Source organism: Crocodylus porosus, unplaced genomic scaffold, assembly GCF_001723895.1.
Source record: "Crocodylus porosus isolate Cpor-Errol unplaced genomic scaffold, CroPor_comp1, whole genome shotgun sequence".
Taxonomy (NCBI): domain Eukaryota; kingdom Metazoa; phylum Chordata; order Crocodylia; family Crocodylidae; genus Crocodylus; species Crocodylus porosus.
Genome location: NW_017728943.1, coordinates 39,155,334 through 39,174,243, shown reverse-complemented (window position 1 = coordinate 39,174,243; position 18,910 = coordinate 39,155,334). Strand labels below are relative to the sequence as shown.

Sequence of the window (18,910 nt, the reverse complement as noted above, 5' to 3'; positions counted from 1 at the left end):
TGTTGCCCAGGCTCCTGGCATTAGTGTACAGGCAGGCAAGTGTGCCCTTGGGGGCTCTTGCCTTGCCCACAGATTGTACCAGGGCTGGGGCAGGGGTGGGCTCCACATCCTTCTGTCCTATTTCATTAAAAAGGATCAAGGATCACAGAAAGGGATGATTTCCTTTGCTATGCAGAGCCGCACTGGAATAAGGAAAACAATATAATACATACTAGGTGCGTCTACACATGTCCCTGACTGTGCAGTTGGTACTGCACAGTCCCAGCAGCACATGGGTCATTTCTGACCCTACTGTGCAGTAGTAATGAGCTACTTGCTACTGCGCAGTAGTGGCAGTGTCATAATTAGTGCCCACCAATACTACGTCACTATAACATTTTATGTAGATGGGCCCAGTATGCACATAATGCTACTACCCCTTTTCACTTTGTTTTACAGTACAACTTTTGCCTAGTATCTTCTCTAGATCTCTCCTTCCTGGCTCTTGCTATGGAGTTAACAAACAGAAAAGTATATACATCTTAATACTTCTCATTAAAGTAATTAAGAAAAAAGGGTCTTAGTTTTCTACTTTGTGGGTGCAATTATATGCAATTACACATACAATTAAGATGGAGCAATAAACTCTGACATAGTCCATGACAGAATCAACTGCTCCCAGGTGCAGGGTCTACATGTGCACCTGGGACTGCAGCATTTTAGGCTGAGACAAAGTAGCTGAGGCCTGGTATGGGGCCCAGGAGGTCAGCCCTGGACTCCAGGTAGCGGCATTGGGCAGCATTGGGGCTGGCTGGGGCAGAAGAGCAGGCAGCCCCTGCACTTTAGCATCCTTGTACTGCAGCCAGCCCCTGTTACCAGCTACACGTGTTTCAGTGCATACAAATACTCTGCTGTACAATAGTACCGTCTCCATACTATCTTACAGCACAGTTAATAAATTTACTATGCCCTAACACCAGCACATGTGTAGATGGTGATGCTTTACTGAAGAGCTAATTAGTCTATTCTGCAGTAACGTGCATGTGTAGATGCACCCTGTGATATACAATTTGTGGCTTACTCACACCTTACTAAAATGCCAAGTCCCACTGATTGCAACAAAACTACTTTAATTCCAGAACAGGGGGCCATTTTGGCAAATACTTACTTTGTCCAAACTCTTCCAGTGGATGCACAAAATGAATGTAATTCTCTTTACTGGGACTCCTTTGTAGGAGTACATACCTGGAAGGCTGTGTAAGCTCTACCATCTGGCCTTTAATATTTGTTTGTATAAGAATTTCAGAGTTAGGTTCCTTTAGTCTTAATTCTGCTTGTATGAAATTAACTCTTTCGTGATTTCTGTACAACGGAGGTGTGTTAATCTATTTCACTTTGTAGCCTCTACACTGTGCATACAAGTAAGAATTGAGTCAGAAGCAGTCGTGCTGTTTTAAAAGCGTTTTTTCTTTCCCACAAATAAAGACACCGTCTCTTTTTCCAAGGAAACAGTTTGAATTAACCAATAACCCCCTACAAGTATAACATGTTGGTGATATAGAACAAGTATTGATTAAAACAAAAAGTCCCTTTTAAACAGTATTAATTCTTACCAACTCCAGCAGTTATTGATTCTGCATCAATGTCATTAGCCTTTTTCTTTGCCACTTCAGCTAGCGCCAATTCACCCTTATCTAGTGCAAGGTAATGGATGTCCTTTGGAAATAAAGCAAAAAAAAGATTAATCTAAAATGAATCTTGGACAAGTAACAAAGGAGAATCTGAACAAGAAAGAGGCTCTTTTATTGCTTAGATTACAAACACAGATGGAACTGATGAACCTACTGTTACATTTTAATTTTCTCTTATTCTTTCCAAATGCAAATTTATTATCTTACTCATGTTGTTGAATATAAGGTCTCTGGTTAACAATACATAAAACATCGACCATCCATGAACTGATAAACAAAGGCTGTCAGCACTGCCTGGATAAATGAATCCTAACTGGGATGTTTTGAGAGTATTTTTGATGCCTATGCTTATGTTTGATGCAATACAAATTGCAGGCACTTTTGCTGGGATATGATTTGCAGTATCTTCTTTTGTGTGGCTCTTTGTTTACATATGACCTAAATTTCAGGAAGTCCCTAGATCCGAAGATTGTATTTGGGGTATGACAGTATTTCTACCTGTGTAACTCTCCAGTTAAGTTGTGCTGGCAACTTATTTTATGTAGAGAGGGCACATCTACACGTGCGCTTTAATGTGCAGTAGTCTATTTTAATGTGCATTAAAGCATCACTAAAAACATGGGACATTTATACACATGCCTTTCCCACATGCTGGAGCAGAGTCTATTAATAGAGTCTGTGGAGCACGTGAGCCGCCGTGCTCAGTACTGCGTTGCATGTATTTGTATAAATAGCAAAATGCGTATTAGTGTGCTGAAAATGATGGTGGTGTGCTTTTGAACTAAATCACCTTTTGCTGTTTATACAAATGCACCTGATGCAGTGCTGGGTCCTTTGAAAAGTGCATGGTGCTGCGGCGAATGCATGCATACAAATGCCCATGCTTTTTAGTTAATGTGCATTACAATAGGCTAATGTACATTTCACATCATTTAAAAACCATGGGTGCCTATACATGAGCAGGGACACTGCTCCAACGTGTTGTAACTCTAGCACATTGGAGCAGACTCAATTAATTACCATGCTCCAGCAGCCACCCATGTCTCATTTATCAGTGTCCCCGCACTTCAAAATGGTGGCAGGGGTGCTTTAACTAAACTTCATTCGATGAACTTTGAATAAAGCACCCCGATGTCATTTTAAAGTGTGGGGACACTGATACATAAGACACTCCAGGCGCTTTAGTTAGAGTGACTCTCAAAGCTGCTCTAAAAAGCAATTCCCCCACACCCAACTCCCACAGAATGTTTGTAAATGCCCTGTGCTCTTTAGTTAATGTACATTAAGACAGAATAATGCTCATTTTGCTAGTACCTCACAATGGAGGGCATTTAAACACATACTTTTCCACACTGCGACATATTGGAGATCCAGCACGTCGGCGCAGACTCAATTAATTGAGTCTGCTCTGCATGCAAGCTGACACGCACTTGACATGCTGCATTGCTTGCAGTTGCATACGTGACAAAATGTGTGTCAGTGCAGCTAAAATGGTGGCAGTGCACTTTTGACCTAAAACACCCTCAGTGTATTTTACTTCAAAAGTGGACCGTCACCATTTTCTGTACACTGATACACATTTCGCTGCTTATACAACTGAATGGGTTGCAGCGCCAGGTGCTTTTCAAAGCGCATTAGCACTACAGCATGTAAATACATATATAGACATGCCCGGATTGTCACAATGCACTGGGAATTCTCTGTGCCCACAGGCGGATGTAGGATTTTGAAAAGGAGGGTGCAGATGATGTGGTGCATCATCACATATAACTCAACACATATTTTTCTCCAATTAAAAAGAAACTAGAAGCTTTATTAACTCAAGGGGCTTAGGGCTATATTATTCAGTTTAAGGTCAAAGTAAAAACAAATATAACTTTATTGGAATGTACACTAATTTGATATTTTATATATTATGTATAAAAGCACAAAAATCAAATAATCAAAAGATAGCATTTCATTAATTATGAAATTATTAGAATTAAATGTACATCTCTTATTCAGATTTATAAAACAAAATCTGTTTTTTCTCCCACTGAGGCAGAAGTTTTAATTCCTTGGAGAGCAGAAAAACTTTTCTGATGTAGCCATAGATACAGGAAGTGCAGGCAACTTGAGTATAATATGAATGTTTGAATACCATTTCTTGTTGTGGACTGTTAGACTATCAGTGGCTGTATTTGGCGCTTCTTGTTTTCTCCATGCCTTCCCACTTCTACCACATTTGAAATTCTGCTAGAAATATCTTTTCCTCTGACAAGTCTTCATCATACATCTCTAAAATACAGTTAGGTTTTGTAGTTGGATATTGACTTAAAAAAGCAGGTATTAGAATGCCTAGATTTGTTACAGTGCTGCCATGCAACGTAAATCTCTGTTATTTCTTGAATCATGGAGTCCAAAAATGGGGTCTAGGTGTTAATTTGAAAATAGTCCTCAACATTGCCACATGAAACACTGCATCTGTGTTGATGCTGGGCTACAAGTTGAAGTAATTTTACCTCAGTGTCATGTTTTCTTGAGACTGACTGAATGTTATTAACTAGTTCTGTGCACTCTTCTTTAGAGTTAAACCTTTTATCTTCAACCAACTCAACTGCTACTTTTAGTTGGTTATAATAACATAGCACAGTGTCAGAATTCACCTTCTGAAGCTCCTTGGACATGGAAGGGTGATTCCTAATAGTGATTCAGGGATCAAGTTGATGATAAATTCAAAACTGCATTTGTTTTTGTAGTGCATATTTGCTTGATCTCTGATAGCTTTGCCACAGGCAGTCTGCATTGCTTCCAGAACTGCAATATTAGCTTTACAGAACTCAGTGAACACCACGATACTGTCATGTTGCTCCACTTACTTTGTACACAGGGCAGGTGTTTGTACTCACTCTCTGGACACACAGAATTGATAGTGTCTGTTTCCCTTGCATGTGCATAGCAGGAGGCACGACTGGGGTTGTGCATTAGATCCCAATCACACCTTATTGCCAGTACAAGGGGAGCCCAGGTGATCCTCCAGCCCCAGGGCTTCTCTGCACTTTGGAGCCCTTGGGATCACAGCAGCTGTGATCCCCAGCCCCTGGGGATTGTGGCTGCTGTGATCCCTAGGGCTCAGGGCAGGGAGGGTATGAAACCCCTGAACCTTGGGGGTCGTGGTTGCCATAATCCCTAAGGCTCAGGGTTTTTCGCTGGGCATAGTGCACCCTTGTGGCTGGGAGCCCCATCAACTGATGGGGCTCCTAGCAGCAGGGGAGAGAGACACTGCTACATGTACAAAGTAAAGCTCAATAACAACCAGGTATAACGTTAGTGCATATTTTCAAGGTCTGGCTTTATAGCTGGTTGGAGCTTATTATTGTGTGATAGCAACTTTGCATGTGTAACTGGTCTCCACATAACTGCACAATTAACCAGTTAATTGTGCAATACCTGTAAAGTTAGAGGGGAGGTATTTTGCTCATTTGGCTGATGCCTATACACAACTGATGCTTTTTTTTTTTAAATTTCAGGTGTGAAATAGTAATATGACAAGATACAGAGTAAGAGATACACAGTGACTATACTCAGTATCTGGAAATCTGATTTTATGTAAGCATGTACACTGTTCATGAGGTTAGACATATTAGTGGCTCCATTATAACATTGATTCCTTAATTTTGTCAAATCTAGATAATTTTTTTCCCATAAGAGACCTAAAATAGTTTTTGCTAAACCAGCACCAGTTAGGACGTAAACAGGTAAAAAGCCCAGGAAAACTTCACAAGTGGTGACGTAGTTTTTGATATAGTCCACACAAACAGACATTTGTTCTACATTTGAAATGTTCATAGCTTCTTCTGCTATTATTTTAAATAAATATGACTCATTTATTTCATTTTCCAGTTGCTTTTAATGTGCATCACACACTTCTGAATGGTTTGGCTAGTATATTTTGAATTTTGGGGTGCATTCAGTAAGAGTTCATGCAATGTTACATCAGCAGGTTGCCAGTAGAGGCATAATGGTGACTGGAAAATACATTCAGTTTATACTTATTATTCATATCTAATTCATCATCATCATTTTGCTCTAGAACTGGCAAACTTTTCTTACCTACAAACAAATCAAGTAAGTTTCTTTCAGTTTTCTTCTGCACACCTTCTTTTGTTCATTGTATGTATCTTTATTTTCATAATAGTTGCAGAACATTTGTGCTTTTAAACAGGTAGTTCCATTAAACTGTTTTTAGTATGATTTTTCAGTCTCCTCAAGTTTTTTTTGCAATTTGATTAAGGCTTAGAGCAGCATTCAGTAACCTTTTAAGTAGTTCAGGTCATAGAGGATGGGTGGGTACTAGGACCCTGCCACTGCTGCCACTTCTCCCCACAGTGGCATAGAGAAAGTGCCTGCCACTGCCACTTCTCCCTGCAATGGTGATCGTTGCTGAATCCCCCCACTGCCAAATACTCCTAAGGCTTCACATCCACTGGCCTGATCAAAGGGTTCCATAGGCCGAATTCTGCCTGTGCGCCACAGGTTGTCAATCCCCGATTAAGAGCACAGCTACAGTAAAAACAGTCTTCTTGGCTGTGAAATTGGGGAATATTTACCAGAAGCAGGTAGCAGACAGGAAAATTTCAGAAGAAAAGATGACTTGATTAGTGGTAGAGCTAGACAATTAAAAAAGAGAGAGGGTTAACACTTATTAGGGCTTTGCAAAGCTTCGGTCGCTGATTAGATTTGGCAGAGATTCTGCCCAATTTCAGCTCCGATGTTTTGGCAGATGGAGTGTCCCGTGGGAGTGTGGGGGTGCAGAAGCACTGGGGGGGTGGGGAGGGGAGTCCCCAGTGTGCTTGGTGGTGGACCCAGAAGTGGACCAGAAACACTTCTGGTCCACTTCTGGGTCTGCCACAGAGCATGCAGGGGACCCTCCCCTCGCCCTGGTGACTGGTTCCTGTTAGTCTGGGGGGAGTACCCAGGGTCCTGTGGTCGACTGCCAAGCCAGGAGGTGGGGAGGGACCCCCCAGCATGCTCCCAAACAGACCAGGAAGTCTGGGTTTGCCGCCATGCTTGTGTGGGATGCTCCATCCACCCCAGCATCGCAGTGTTTGTAAGCCACGCCTGGTACCTTTAAATGTTTAAAAACATTTAAAGCTATGTCTATGGCTGAATTGCATCTAATCTTCAGCCTCGAATTCGGCCAAATCGAATCAGGACAGTGATCTGAATCAATGAATTGAATCACTGTCCCCCGATCTGGGCCAAATCCAAATTGAATATGGCCTGTTTTACACACCTCTAACACTTATGGAGTGAAGAAAGATTAGCAGGAATCAGATAGATTATAATGAGTCATTATGTCAGCTGAGTTCCTCAATATAGGCTTAATAGAAATGCTGTTGCTACCACCATGCATTTAGTTTTAAACTTTGGATGGAACAGAAATCAAAATGGGGTGTGACCATACCATGGCATCCTCACTGGATCTGCCTCTGAGTGAGAAGATGAAGGTCCTTGCTGCCATGATACTGGAGCTATTGAGGCTAATAATGCTTTCTAAGGCTGCCTATACATCTGCTTGGAAGTGTGAGGGGGTGTTTATTATAGTAGTTTCTGGGCAGCTGCTTTAATTAAAATGCCACAGCATCACAAGTATTCAGCCCCTGTGCATTTAAAAATGGCTGCAGGACACTTGCTCTAAACCACATTTGATGAGGTTTAGTTAAAGTGCCACCATAGCTGTTTTTAAATGCGTGGGGTTTAATACAAGTGACACTATGGCAATGCTGCAGCTTTCTAATTAGAGCGTGTACGAGCACACACAGCCTAACTTTAACATCCCCGTAGATCAGGGGTGTCAAACTCTTCAGGCCCTCCAGACTTGGATGAGTCATGTGGGGCAGGTCTGTGGAGATGGATTAGGTCCAGAGACAAGCCCTACCTGCCAGATCCATTGTGCAGGACTAATCTGGCATGGGCACCACATTCAGTGCACACTGTCACGGGTGTCACGGGATGGGGTCCTCAATGAAGGCCGTGATCTTGACTGTGCCAATTTGGCCCAATGGGCACGATTAGTTCTCGCCCGCCATGTCTTTGATGGAAAATATAAAAATAGAGAGGCTGCCTTTAAGTCCTCTTGGACACGGTTTGATGGACTCTCTGAACACTGTGGGTTCCCGGACGCCTTGTAGGTCCTGTTTCACAGTGGGTCTTTTGGGGGCACCCTAGCCTTATGGGCTATATGCGTGGCTCCAATCGCTCCTTTACCATGCCCCAAGCCTCACAGATGGTACTGGCATCCTCCTGACTAGGCCTCATTATAATTCAGCCCCTTGTCCTCACTGGGCTCTCTGCAGCCCTGTCTCTGCGCCCTCTCTGGCACTGGGCTCTGTGCACCCCAAATGCCATGCTCTCTCTGGCACCAGGGTCCCCACGTGGCCATGGGCCCCCAATGAGGCCTCCTCCTTCCCCAAATAGCCTCACCCAAAGCAGCAGTCTTATAAAATGGCAAATAAAACATAAGCCCCTGGGCTATAACATAACACAAGTTACATAAGATGTGCTCAGCCCTTTTACATTACCTGGAGAAGAACTTAGTCAGGCCTCTTCCCTTCCCTTGCTCTAGGAGGGCTCCTTCTCCCTTGGCCACCAGCAGAGAACTGCCTCCTAGTCCCCATCCTTCCAGCAAGCTGACCAGGTGCTGGTGCAGGCTAATTTCCTCATCAGCTGGCTGCCATGGCAACCGGCGCCTGGGCTCCTGTCTGGCTCTTTGGGCTCTTCACAGGCAGTTTTTGCTCTTTTAGGAGCAGGCACCTAAGTGCCCTGTGATACACACCCCAGACTGGCCCTGTGTGCTGCATGCAGAGCATGCTGGCCCTTGCCCCATGCATTGTATGCAGCATGTGCCAGTCCCAGCCCCACATGCAGCGTTTGCTGGCCCTGGCCCTGTGCACTGTGCACACTGTGCTCCCTCCCTAGCTCTGAATGCTGTGTGCAGCACAGTGCATATTTTGTGCTGCACAGTGCATGTGGCATGCAGAATGGGCTGGCACACCTGCTACATGCAGCATGTGGAGCCAGGGCAGGTATGTGCTTCATGCAGTGTGCAAAGTCCAGTCTGAGACCCATGGACAGCACCATGGTCTGAATGACAGGGCTCTTCAGGTCAGATCTGGGCTACAGGCTGTATTTTTGACACCCCTGCCATAAGTGATAAGTCTAAATTAACAAGATTTTGTGGCCACTGTCATGACTTTGAGATAATCACAGGTTGCTACATATTCAATTTATGGGACAGGTCACAACCTGGAACCTGGTAGGTTTGGATTAGGATTAAAAATCTGAGACCTGAATATTATTTCCATACCATTGGTCCCACATTGCCTGCTACATTATGAAGTCAGGGACCAGACCTCTCTGTTTTGGGATTAGGGATCTTTTAATGATTTAACAAGCAGCTGGATTTGTATCCTGTAGATGGCTACTAGTATCATTTTATGCCATGGCTACATGTGAGAGAAAAAATTCCTTTGTCTTCACCATATTATCTGCAAAGTCTGAATCAGTGGATTAGAAATGGCAGAAACATAAGCTTGTTATTTTTCTAAGAAATATGCAAATCCAATGACACACTTTATTTTTTATCATTATTCTGCACTCTAACTAGATGCAGGAACATAAGGGGAAAGGAATATTTTCTTGAGCTAATGTCCCACAAGGAAAACTACTGAAATCTCAGACTCAGAAAGCATCTGATGTGAAGATCCTTCTACATCTGAATTTACTGACCCTTTATTTGAGGTGACAGACTCTGAGAGATATGAGTGGCAGGGCTGTATCTCACCCAGTTCTTGAAGCAGAACACAAGACAAAAAGGTGGAAAGAAATACGGGACGTAGGTAGTAACAGACATGAGAAAAAAAGGAAGGAAGATAATAGTTATGCTTCAGAAGCAAGATTTAGAGAACAAAATCACATCTAATTTCATTTAATCATATTTAACTTTATAAAAAAAAAATCTCTCCTTTTGCACGGTTACTTCGTTTTACCACCTTCTGCCTTCAATTCCATATGTACATGCTTGTGACCCTTTCACTTGTGTAGTATTAACTTTTTATTGTTTAAAGTATAAAGTGGTGGCCTTAACTTTTTATTGTTTAAAAGTATAAAGGGAAAGAATTAGGAGTGCTTGAAAAGCTGGCCTGTCTGCTAGGTGATCATCTTCCCTGTGGTAAGTGGCACTAACAACAGTACTGAAATGCAAGAAATACTGGGCATCAGAAAGACACTAAGGTAGGGAGAAGCTTAAGGAATGCTTTAAAGGACAGCTATTCTGCATAATAAAGGCATGCTGACTTTCAGAATAACAAAAGTCTGGATGTGCCTGGAACATCTGAGCAGTGAGGGGTGTGCTTTAACAAGAATGTACAAGTGTTTTAGGGCAAAGCAGTGAGTTAAGAAATTGCAGTGAACACTATATTTCTTTTGTATATAGGCCTAACAAGGTTGTCAGTACAGAGGGAGTCACAAAAGTTATGAATTTATCAAGATTAAACTGTTAAAAGTTGATACCATCAGCTTGTCAAGACAACAGCTCTAAATTGAATGATTCTGGAATGCGTCTAAAGCTTCCAAATATTGACATATAAAGTTAGGCTCTGCTCTCACATACCAGATCAGAGAGATTTGGGAGTGGGGTGCCTTTCTCTTGTGCTTTTAAAAATCTGGTTCTGTTAACCTGAAAATAAGAGTGCAGATTTTCAAGAATCTTCTTTACATAATGAAACATGGGGAGAAGCTTTACAAAAAAAATAGATAGTAAATGGCAAGAGTTCCATTAAAAGGATTGTCAACAGAATCCCCATCTTGTTTACTGCACATTTACCAACACTTGAAGAAGACCGAAGTCATGTCTCAACCTGCACCTGGCACAACACCCCAGGAACCACACATCTCAGTAAAAGGCCAAAAACTGTCAATGGTTGACAAGACTGTCTATCGAGGCAGCATGCTCTCCCGTGCTGTCCACATCGATGATGAAGTCAACGCGAGGCTAGCGAAAGCTAGCGTGGCCTTCGGCAGACTCCAAAAGTCAGCCTCGGACCACAGAGATATTGGAATGTTGACAAAACTGAAGGTTTACAAAGCCATCATTCTCCTTTCCACTGTGGCAAAGTGGAGCTCTCCAACTAGCCAGAGTGCTAGTTTCCCACCCTAATGCCAGGGAGCGCTATCTGCAGCTCTGTTCCTCCCCTACACCACTGCCCAAGCTTCGCAGATGGCATCCAGATGACACAGTGCTCCCAGCCCACAGCCAGACCAAGCTTAGCCCTCATTGTCAGGCCACAGACACACACATTCATACCGCCCTCCCCTCACTAGGGCCTCACATACTCCACCCCCTCTCACAGGGTCTCTTTCATGCATCGGAAACTTATACTGCCTTGCTCCCTTTTGGAGTGGGCCTCTTAGGCCATAGGTTTTAGCTAGCTCATACCTTGGGTGGCAGATGTACCGTCTTTTGGGTCTCTCCTGCGACCCTCACCAGGATAGTAGCCAGCCAGTTACCCGACCAGGTCCAAGTTTGCCCTGGCCCTCCTGTGCCAACTCTATACACTCACACACCCATACTGGGCTCCCAGCCCTCTGTTTTCCTCCTCTCTGGGGCTTCTCATCTCTGCCCTCTCACTGGGGCTCCTCATCCCAATCCCCTCACTTGGGCTCCATATCTCTGCCCTCTCACTGGGGCCATGGGGCTTCTTTTCCCGGTGGGCTCAGGTGGCCATAGCTGTGCCTGGCCCCAACTACCTCTCCTCGGGGTCTTGTACCCCACAGGGCTCAGGTGGCTGCAGCCGTGCCTGGCCCCAACTACCACCGATGTTACATGACCCACCCTGAAGGTGAGGGCTGGGGTTAAGGCACCCCTACCCACCTTTCACTGGGGTGGTAACTGGCCTGGTATTTCCTGGGGGCTCCCGCGCCACTGAGAGCCCCACTAGCAGGGTACAGTTTTAGGTCATACCCAGGACCAGGTGCCTCCAAATCATCCCCTACAGCTCTTGCCCTTAGCTCCAGGACGTTGCATGGAGCCTTGCAGCCAGGCAATGTTACTGCCCGGCTTGCCAGCAGGAAACTGCTCTATTTATATAGGTGGCCAGAGGTCTAAAATGGCTGCTGCAATCAAGTACCTGCTAGCTGCTTGGCTCTGCTCTTAAAGTGGCAGGCACCAACAGTGCCCTGCTACATACACCTGCAAAATCTGGACTGTCTACAAGTGTCATGTCAAGAAACAAAACCACTTCCACCTGTGCTGCCTGCAAAAGACTTCATAGATTTCATAGACATTTGGGCTGGAAGGGACCTCGGAAGATCATCGAGTCCAGCCCCCTGCCCGAAGCGCAGGAAATCAGCTGGGGTCATAGGATCCCAGCAAGATAAGCATCCAATATTCTCTTGAAGGTGTTCAGTGTAGGTGCTTGAACTACTATTGAACAGGCTATTCCAGACCTTGGGGGCTTGGACAGTAAAGAAATTCTTCCTTATGTCCAGCCTGAAATGGTCTTGCAGTAGTTTATAACCGTTTGGCCTTCTCATCCCTTGGGGCACTCTGGTAAACAAACGTGGCTACCCACAGACGCTGGTGGCCACCCTGATAAACTTATAGGTGGCCATCAGACCACCCCTGAGCCTGCGCTTTTCCAGGCTAAACAGCCCCATGGTTCTCAGTCTGTCATCGTAAGGTCTATTTTCCTGACCTCTGATCATGCACTTGGCTCTTCTCTGGACTCTCTCAAGCTTCTCCACATCCTTTTTGAATTGTGGGGCCCAAAACCGGACACAGTACTCCAGCTGTGGCCTCACCAAGGCCGAATATAAGGGGAGAATGACGTCCTGGGATTTGCTTGAGAAGCATCTATGGATGCAAGCCAACGTTTTGGTCGCTTTACTAGCTGCAGCATTGCAATGCAGGCTCATGTTCATCTTGTGGTCAATGATGACCCCCAAGTCTCTTTCTTCCGTAGTGTTAGACAGTATAGCACTGCCGAGCCTATAAGGATGCTGCAGGTTTTTCCTCCCAAGGCGGAGAAACTTGATACTAAAGATCAAGTGGCAGGACAAGATTCTGGACACTGAGGCGCTCAGACAATCAGCTCTCCCCAGTAGTCACACTCTACTGAAACTGGAGCAGCTAAGATGGGCCAGCCACCTTTCAAGAATGTCCAATACTCACCTAATGAAGAAAATCTATGATGAAGTGTCAAATGGAGTACACTGTCATGGTGCACCAATGAAGCGGTACAAGGATACCTTAAAGGTGTCCCTAACAAGGTTCGGCATCAACCCGGAGTTGTGGGAGCAAATTGTTTGCAACCATCCATCCTGGAAGACATCCTAGATGTCATCAATCCAGAACACAGCACTGGCCTTCAAACACCAACACACGGCAGAAGCAATGAATAAATGCATGGCCAGGAAAACAAAAACCTCTTGTACCCAGTGCTCACTGTTTTCCTGCCCTAGCTGTAGCAGATTTTTCAAGGCAAAGATCAGGCTTATAAGTAACCTATGTACCCAAGTGATCTGGCCTCCATCCCCCTCCTTTCTCTTTCCTTTCTCTTTTCTTCTTTTTATTCTCCTTTTCTCCCTCCCTGTTTCTTTCCCATTTCTTTTCTCTCTTCTTTCCTCCTTCCCTCCCCACTGGATGCAGTTGTCTTTGCCCGTGAAGGAGGAACAACACACAACCACTCCTACATGCTTTTTACAGCTTCTTTGTGGCTCATGTAGCAGCACAATGAGAATATTTTTAGGTTCTTAAACAGTGCTGAAATTAAGCAAAAAGATGTGTGTCACAGGGAGGAACAGAAGGGAAGACCCCAAAGAGCCAGGAGGGAGCCCCAGGGTCAGAAACCCTCAAAAGAAAACAGAAGTAAAAGAAAAGAAAATGGGAACTTCTTACCTGCAGCAGGATCTGCGGCGAAGCCAGGGCTGGAGGTGGGACCCGCGCGGCTCATTAGCCGTGCCTTTATACAGTTGCGGCCGGCCGATGACGTCAGCCACAAGAGCTGGCCAGTGGAGATAAAACAGGCCACTGGCAAGGAAGGAGGGGGTGGATGGAGACCAACGGCAGCTCCAGCTGGGAAGGTTCTCCCTGAGCCCTTATGGGGGCAAAAAGGGCTGGAAGCTGCTTCTTCCAGCAGGGGAGAACGCAGCAAAGCCCACTACGGGAAAGACGCTGCCGGCAGCAGCACAAGGAGTGAGGAGCCAGAGACAGCTCTCCATGACCAGGGACCTGGACTGAAAGGCAGAGAGGAGCAGGAGGATCCCCACGCCAGAGGTTACAGCCTAGGAGCCAGCAAGTCCAGCATACTCCAAGATGCCAGACCAGGTGGGACTGTTGAGGGCCCCCGAAGACCCGAGGAGGCACACCAGGTTGGAGATGGGTGGCACAAGCAGCATGAAGGCCTGTGAAATACGGGCCCCAGTGGCATAGAGCTGACCCGATGGGTGATGTGGGGACAAGCGTCCAGCAAAGGACCATAGCGGGTCCAGAATACCCACAGGCTGGGCAACGAGGGAATAGGAGTATGGAGTAGCCTGCAGACTACCCCTGACCCATATAGGGCTGAATAGGGACCTTTGGTACCTGAGGACCGGCATTGGTAGTTAGGCCAGAGGAGATGGTGATAAGGGGCAGCAGGCCTCTCTCAATGTCTCAGTGGGTTTTTTTTGTTTGTATTTTATATTTCCCACTAGTGGAGGGGTTGCGGTGCAGGGCGTGTGGAGCCTGAGTGTTGTTTAAACCTAAAGGTGGTTGACAGCCTCAGGGAATGATAAGCGGCTGCGAGATGTGGATAGTATATTGGGGGTTAGTCCCTGCAGGCTGATAGGACCTTCTCTGCAAGTGCACTTGGGGCCTCAACAGGTGGGGACCTGGCCAGAAGGACATCTGGAACCCGTCAAGGTAGGGTGTAAGGGCGAGGCAGAAGGGAGATGGAGCCTCGCAGAAGACCACCAGACAGATGTCCCGTCGTCGAGAAACTCCCAGTGGTCGGACACCCACCACTGAAACAAGATCCAAAGTCGTGGCAGGAAAGATTGGGGGGAGACTATACCGGAGGGCAATACCCACTCGATGGAACATCTGGGATGGACACGTGAACACCACTGAACATCTGGGCCCTAGTGGCATGTGACCAGATGTTTGAGGCCAGATGGGCACAATGTGTAACCGTATGATCATATTGTTTAAACCCATCATTAGTTCCTCATCTCTTTTATACTACTTGTTACCCTGGCTCAACTAGTTACATCCAACATTTAAAATACAAGCAGCTGGGGCAGAGAACATATCTTTTGAGGTCATCTGTAAAGCGTATACCAAAATAATATTTGTAGGAGAGATTGTGAGCATCAGAAAAACAAGTGATAAAAGGATGATGTTAGAATGAAAGGGTGTTGACCTTCAGAAACTGAGAAGCCTGGATAAGCCTGGACCATTTTCTGAGCACAAATACAGGTGTGGTTTTTACAAGAATGTGCAAGTGTCTTGGGGCAAAGTAATAAGTTAAGAACTTGCTGTGAACTCTATACTTTCTCTATTCATAGGTATAATATGCCTGTCAAAAATAGTATTGAGTCACTAACATTATGATTTTTATCAAGATTAAAAAGTTAAAAGTTGATATTACCATTTTACTCAAGATAGCTGAGAATCCAATTGCTGTGGAACAAGTCTCAGCTTACAGATATTTGTATGTATAGCAAACTTATGTTAATAAATGTGAACTTTATGTTGGGTATGTTAAGAGAGCTTAAATTGAAATGTTTTACACTTTTAAGCAGTTTTATGTAGTAAGATGGGGGGGAAAACTACAGAGAACATCAAAGCCCCTTTCAGTGGACTTTCAACAAATTAAATTGACATTTTTTCAATGAAAATTACAATTTGTATTAATTTCCTGTTCACATCTTGTATTTTTTTTCAATCTTGTAGATGATAGAACAATGCCAGTAAACAGGGGTTCAGTTCTTAAGATAGATCCAGGATCAACTGCATAAATGGCTTTTTGTGTGCTTACACAGATTGCTATAGAGTATGCAGAAAAATGACTATTTAAAAAAAAAACTATTTTAAGCTTAAATAAATGTATGTAATTTCACTGCTAATTAATCCAGATTCTTTCTGATCCCAATACATGCACTCAGTATTCAAATTATACAAAACAGGATTTTTCTTGGAATTTATGAAGCACTAAATTAGGCAAAAATGAAATAGGAAGATGAACCAAAAGAAAAACCAAAACACACTCACTTTACAGCTTAGGAATTTTTGCACTACTTGCACAAAGCATAAGGGCCAAAATCAAACCGTGACCTACTTTTGTTTTTAATGCCCAGTGCTTCATTTTACCTTTTCTTTTATCTCATCATACACTATTGCTTTGTTTTAATTTTCTGTAAACTGGTAGAATGGATCATCTTGTTGTATGCTTCTAGCAAGATTATAATTTATATAAAGTTTGTTATTTTACTATATATCATTTGTATTGTTCATTTTATTGTACTGTTTTGGTGAAAGTTGTAAAGTTGAAAGTTGTAAATAAATTACTGCAACTCACTGTATACCACAAAGAATAATAGCAAAATAAAATAACAAATTTAATTGATTATAATTATTGTAATAGATTTGTTTTTCATGTAATCAATCCAAAGATTGCCAGTTCAGAGATCATATTACGTATGTGAATCAACTGTGATGATACATAATTGTATCTGCTGGCTATCAAGTCTATGTTAAAATGGCTGAATTTTTATGATTTCACAATTTGATTAATTACAGGAGCTTCTTTATACTCATCCTTGCAAGTTAGGCTATGCTGGCCCTCAGTAAGCAGAAGTCTTCTGAAATACTGATATGCATGTATCCAGAAGATATTTCTGCGTAAAATTCTAACACTTCTTCAAAACTTACACTTTCCTCATCAGTGTATCACCCAAGATCTGCCACTAATAAAATGTCTGTTCCTCAGGTTTCTGCTACCCTTGCTAAAGGGGTTGGCCTTTTGAATTTTCAGCAGCTGAGAGCTGAAACACACTACAAAAGGATTTAAAGCTAACAATCATATTTATGGCTTGATCTGTTCTGTCAAAGATTGGGTCAGTTATTGTTCAATAAATGTAGCTGTTGTTTGTGATATTATGTTTTGTACTGAACTTTGTGGGAGTTGATATAACTGATAGATTTGTGTGACATGGAGTTGGGAGCTTTAGAGCTCTCCTCACAGCAGTGTCTATGTGTGTATTATTATGGCATCATGTTGGTGATACTGTATAGTTATGGTTAAGAACTTTCTCTATACACCTCTGCTTTCAGATACCTCCTTTTAATGAAAAAATAGACTCAACTGAATTTATGCATCCTTTCCCACAACCCTACGATAATTTGTTAAGAAGGTCTGAAGCAGGCTGCACAATTATGACTCATAATAGAAATGATCAAGATAAGCTTTTCCAGCAACCTTCCTCTCTGCCCACTTCTTATTCCTTCTCTCTCTGTTCCCTCACTGTACCTTTTTTAATGACTTACTTATTTCTCTTCTTTCTTATTTCCTTGCATTTTCCCCTACGTATTATTCCTTTGGTTCAGTATCTCTGCCAGAAGACGACAGAATGGGTGTCTTTACACATCCTCTGGAGGTGGGGGCACTTTAGAGTGTCTCTTAAGAGCCATTCTAATTAAAGCACCTGAAGCATATGATGTATTCAGTGTCCTGTGTTTCAAGATGACGGCAGGGGAGCTTTAAAACACCCCTGCTGCCATTTTGAAGCACAGGGACACTGTATACACAAGACACTGATGCCGGTAGAACACGTTAATTAGCATGCTCCAGCAAGCTCAATTAATCAAGTCTGCTCTGATGCGCTATAATTACAGTATATGGGAGCAGATGTCCTGCATGTCTACAGGTATCAAATAATGCCTAAAGGCAGTTGTTTTTTTATGTACAGATACTGTTGGACTGTGAATTGTTAATACAAATGAGTGACCTATATATTGTGTTACACATTCATGATACACAATTATGAAAGTATTAAGGATAGGTAAAATCAGATTGGAAATGCTTAACAGTATAGTATGTATAGTTTTCTTCTTATCCGTCAAAACTTAATAAAAAGTTAATCAAAAATAAAAAGGATAGATTTCATGTATTCACATTGCTACTGTGACAGTACATAGATTGTAATTCTTCATGGCAGACACTCTCCTTCTTAGGCCCCTGACAAACATTAAAATAATAGCACAACTGGGATCTGAGTAATTTTATGCATCATCCTCAAAACTGTGTCATGGTATGCCACACGTCATGCATGTGGCAGGATGTGTGCTGTTTGGGATGGGGCATAAAATTCTTTAGAACCCAATCATGAAACTGAACTGGGACCAGGACTACACCCAACCTGATCCTATGGATCAGGAAGCAGGTGACCATGTCCTGGACCCTGGGGTTGCCCCATGACCAATGCTTGGTTCAATCCCAGATCAATCCCAATGTTGGATATGTGTAGCCCCAGTTTGGGATTGGACAGGAGGCAGTCCTCAAGGATTGGGCTGAGCGCAGTTGTGTCCCAGACCCCAGGGCTGCCCTATGCCCAATCTTGATGCTCAGATGATTATTGAAATAGGACAAAGAGCAGCCCCAGGTCTTGGTTGTCCAATCCCAATGACAAAGGTCTGCTGTGCCTGGCATGGTTGCTGCAAGTGTGCCTGGCACAGACTGAGGCCATCAGCTCCTCAGGCTGAAGCACTTTTAAATACCCTGCCCTGCACTCTGCGTGCAGGCTGCAGAGCAAGGCTGTGAACATGCAGGGACCAGTTTAGCTAACCGTTGGCATTGGGACAGGGCAGATCTGGCCAGGTGGGCGACCCAGAGCTGTCCTGGGTTGATAGTGACAATCCATTTATTGTCAGCATTGGGACTGGGTAGCCCTGGGTCTGGGACACATGCCAGATTCAATTTATGGCCCCATACAAAACAGCCACAAATATATTCTACATTATATAAGAAATTGCTACAAATTGCTGGAATGTGTGGCATACTGCAATTTATGACATGAATAATATATTAACAGTGCCATAAATATAGCATCTGCCAGGACCCTTTTATTTGTATGATGGGACCCAAACCTCCAGGCTCTTAAGTAATGTGCATGAGACACAGCTGTGACTCTTATACTTCTAATATTTTCAACAATATGAA

General features: G+C 43.7%; 1 protein-coding gene across 3 annotated transcripts in view; it reads right to left on the bottom strand.

Moving 5' to 3' along the window:
- WDPCP (WD repeat containing planar cell polarity effector) overlaps positions 1-18,910 on the bottom strand; it is a 196,849-nt gene that overhangs the window by 67,527 nt on the left and 110,412 nt on the right. For all 3 annotated transcript variants that reach the window (XM_019549189.1, XM_019549190.1, XM_019549191.1), the window contains exon 13: positions 1,593-1,695. In XM_019549189.1, coding sequence (XP_019404734.1) covers positions 1,593-1,695 — 103 coding nt within the window. The remainder of the gene's footprint in view (positions 1-1,592; positions 1,696-18,910) is intronic.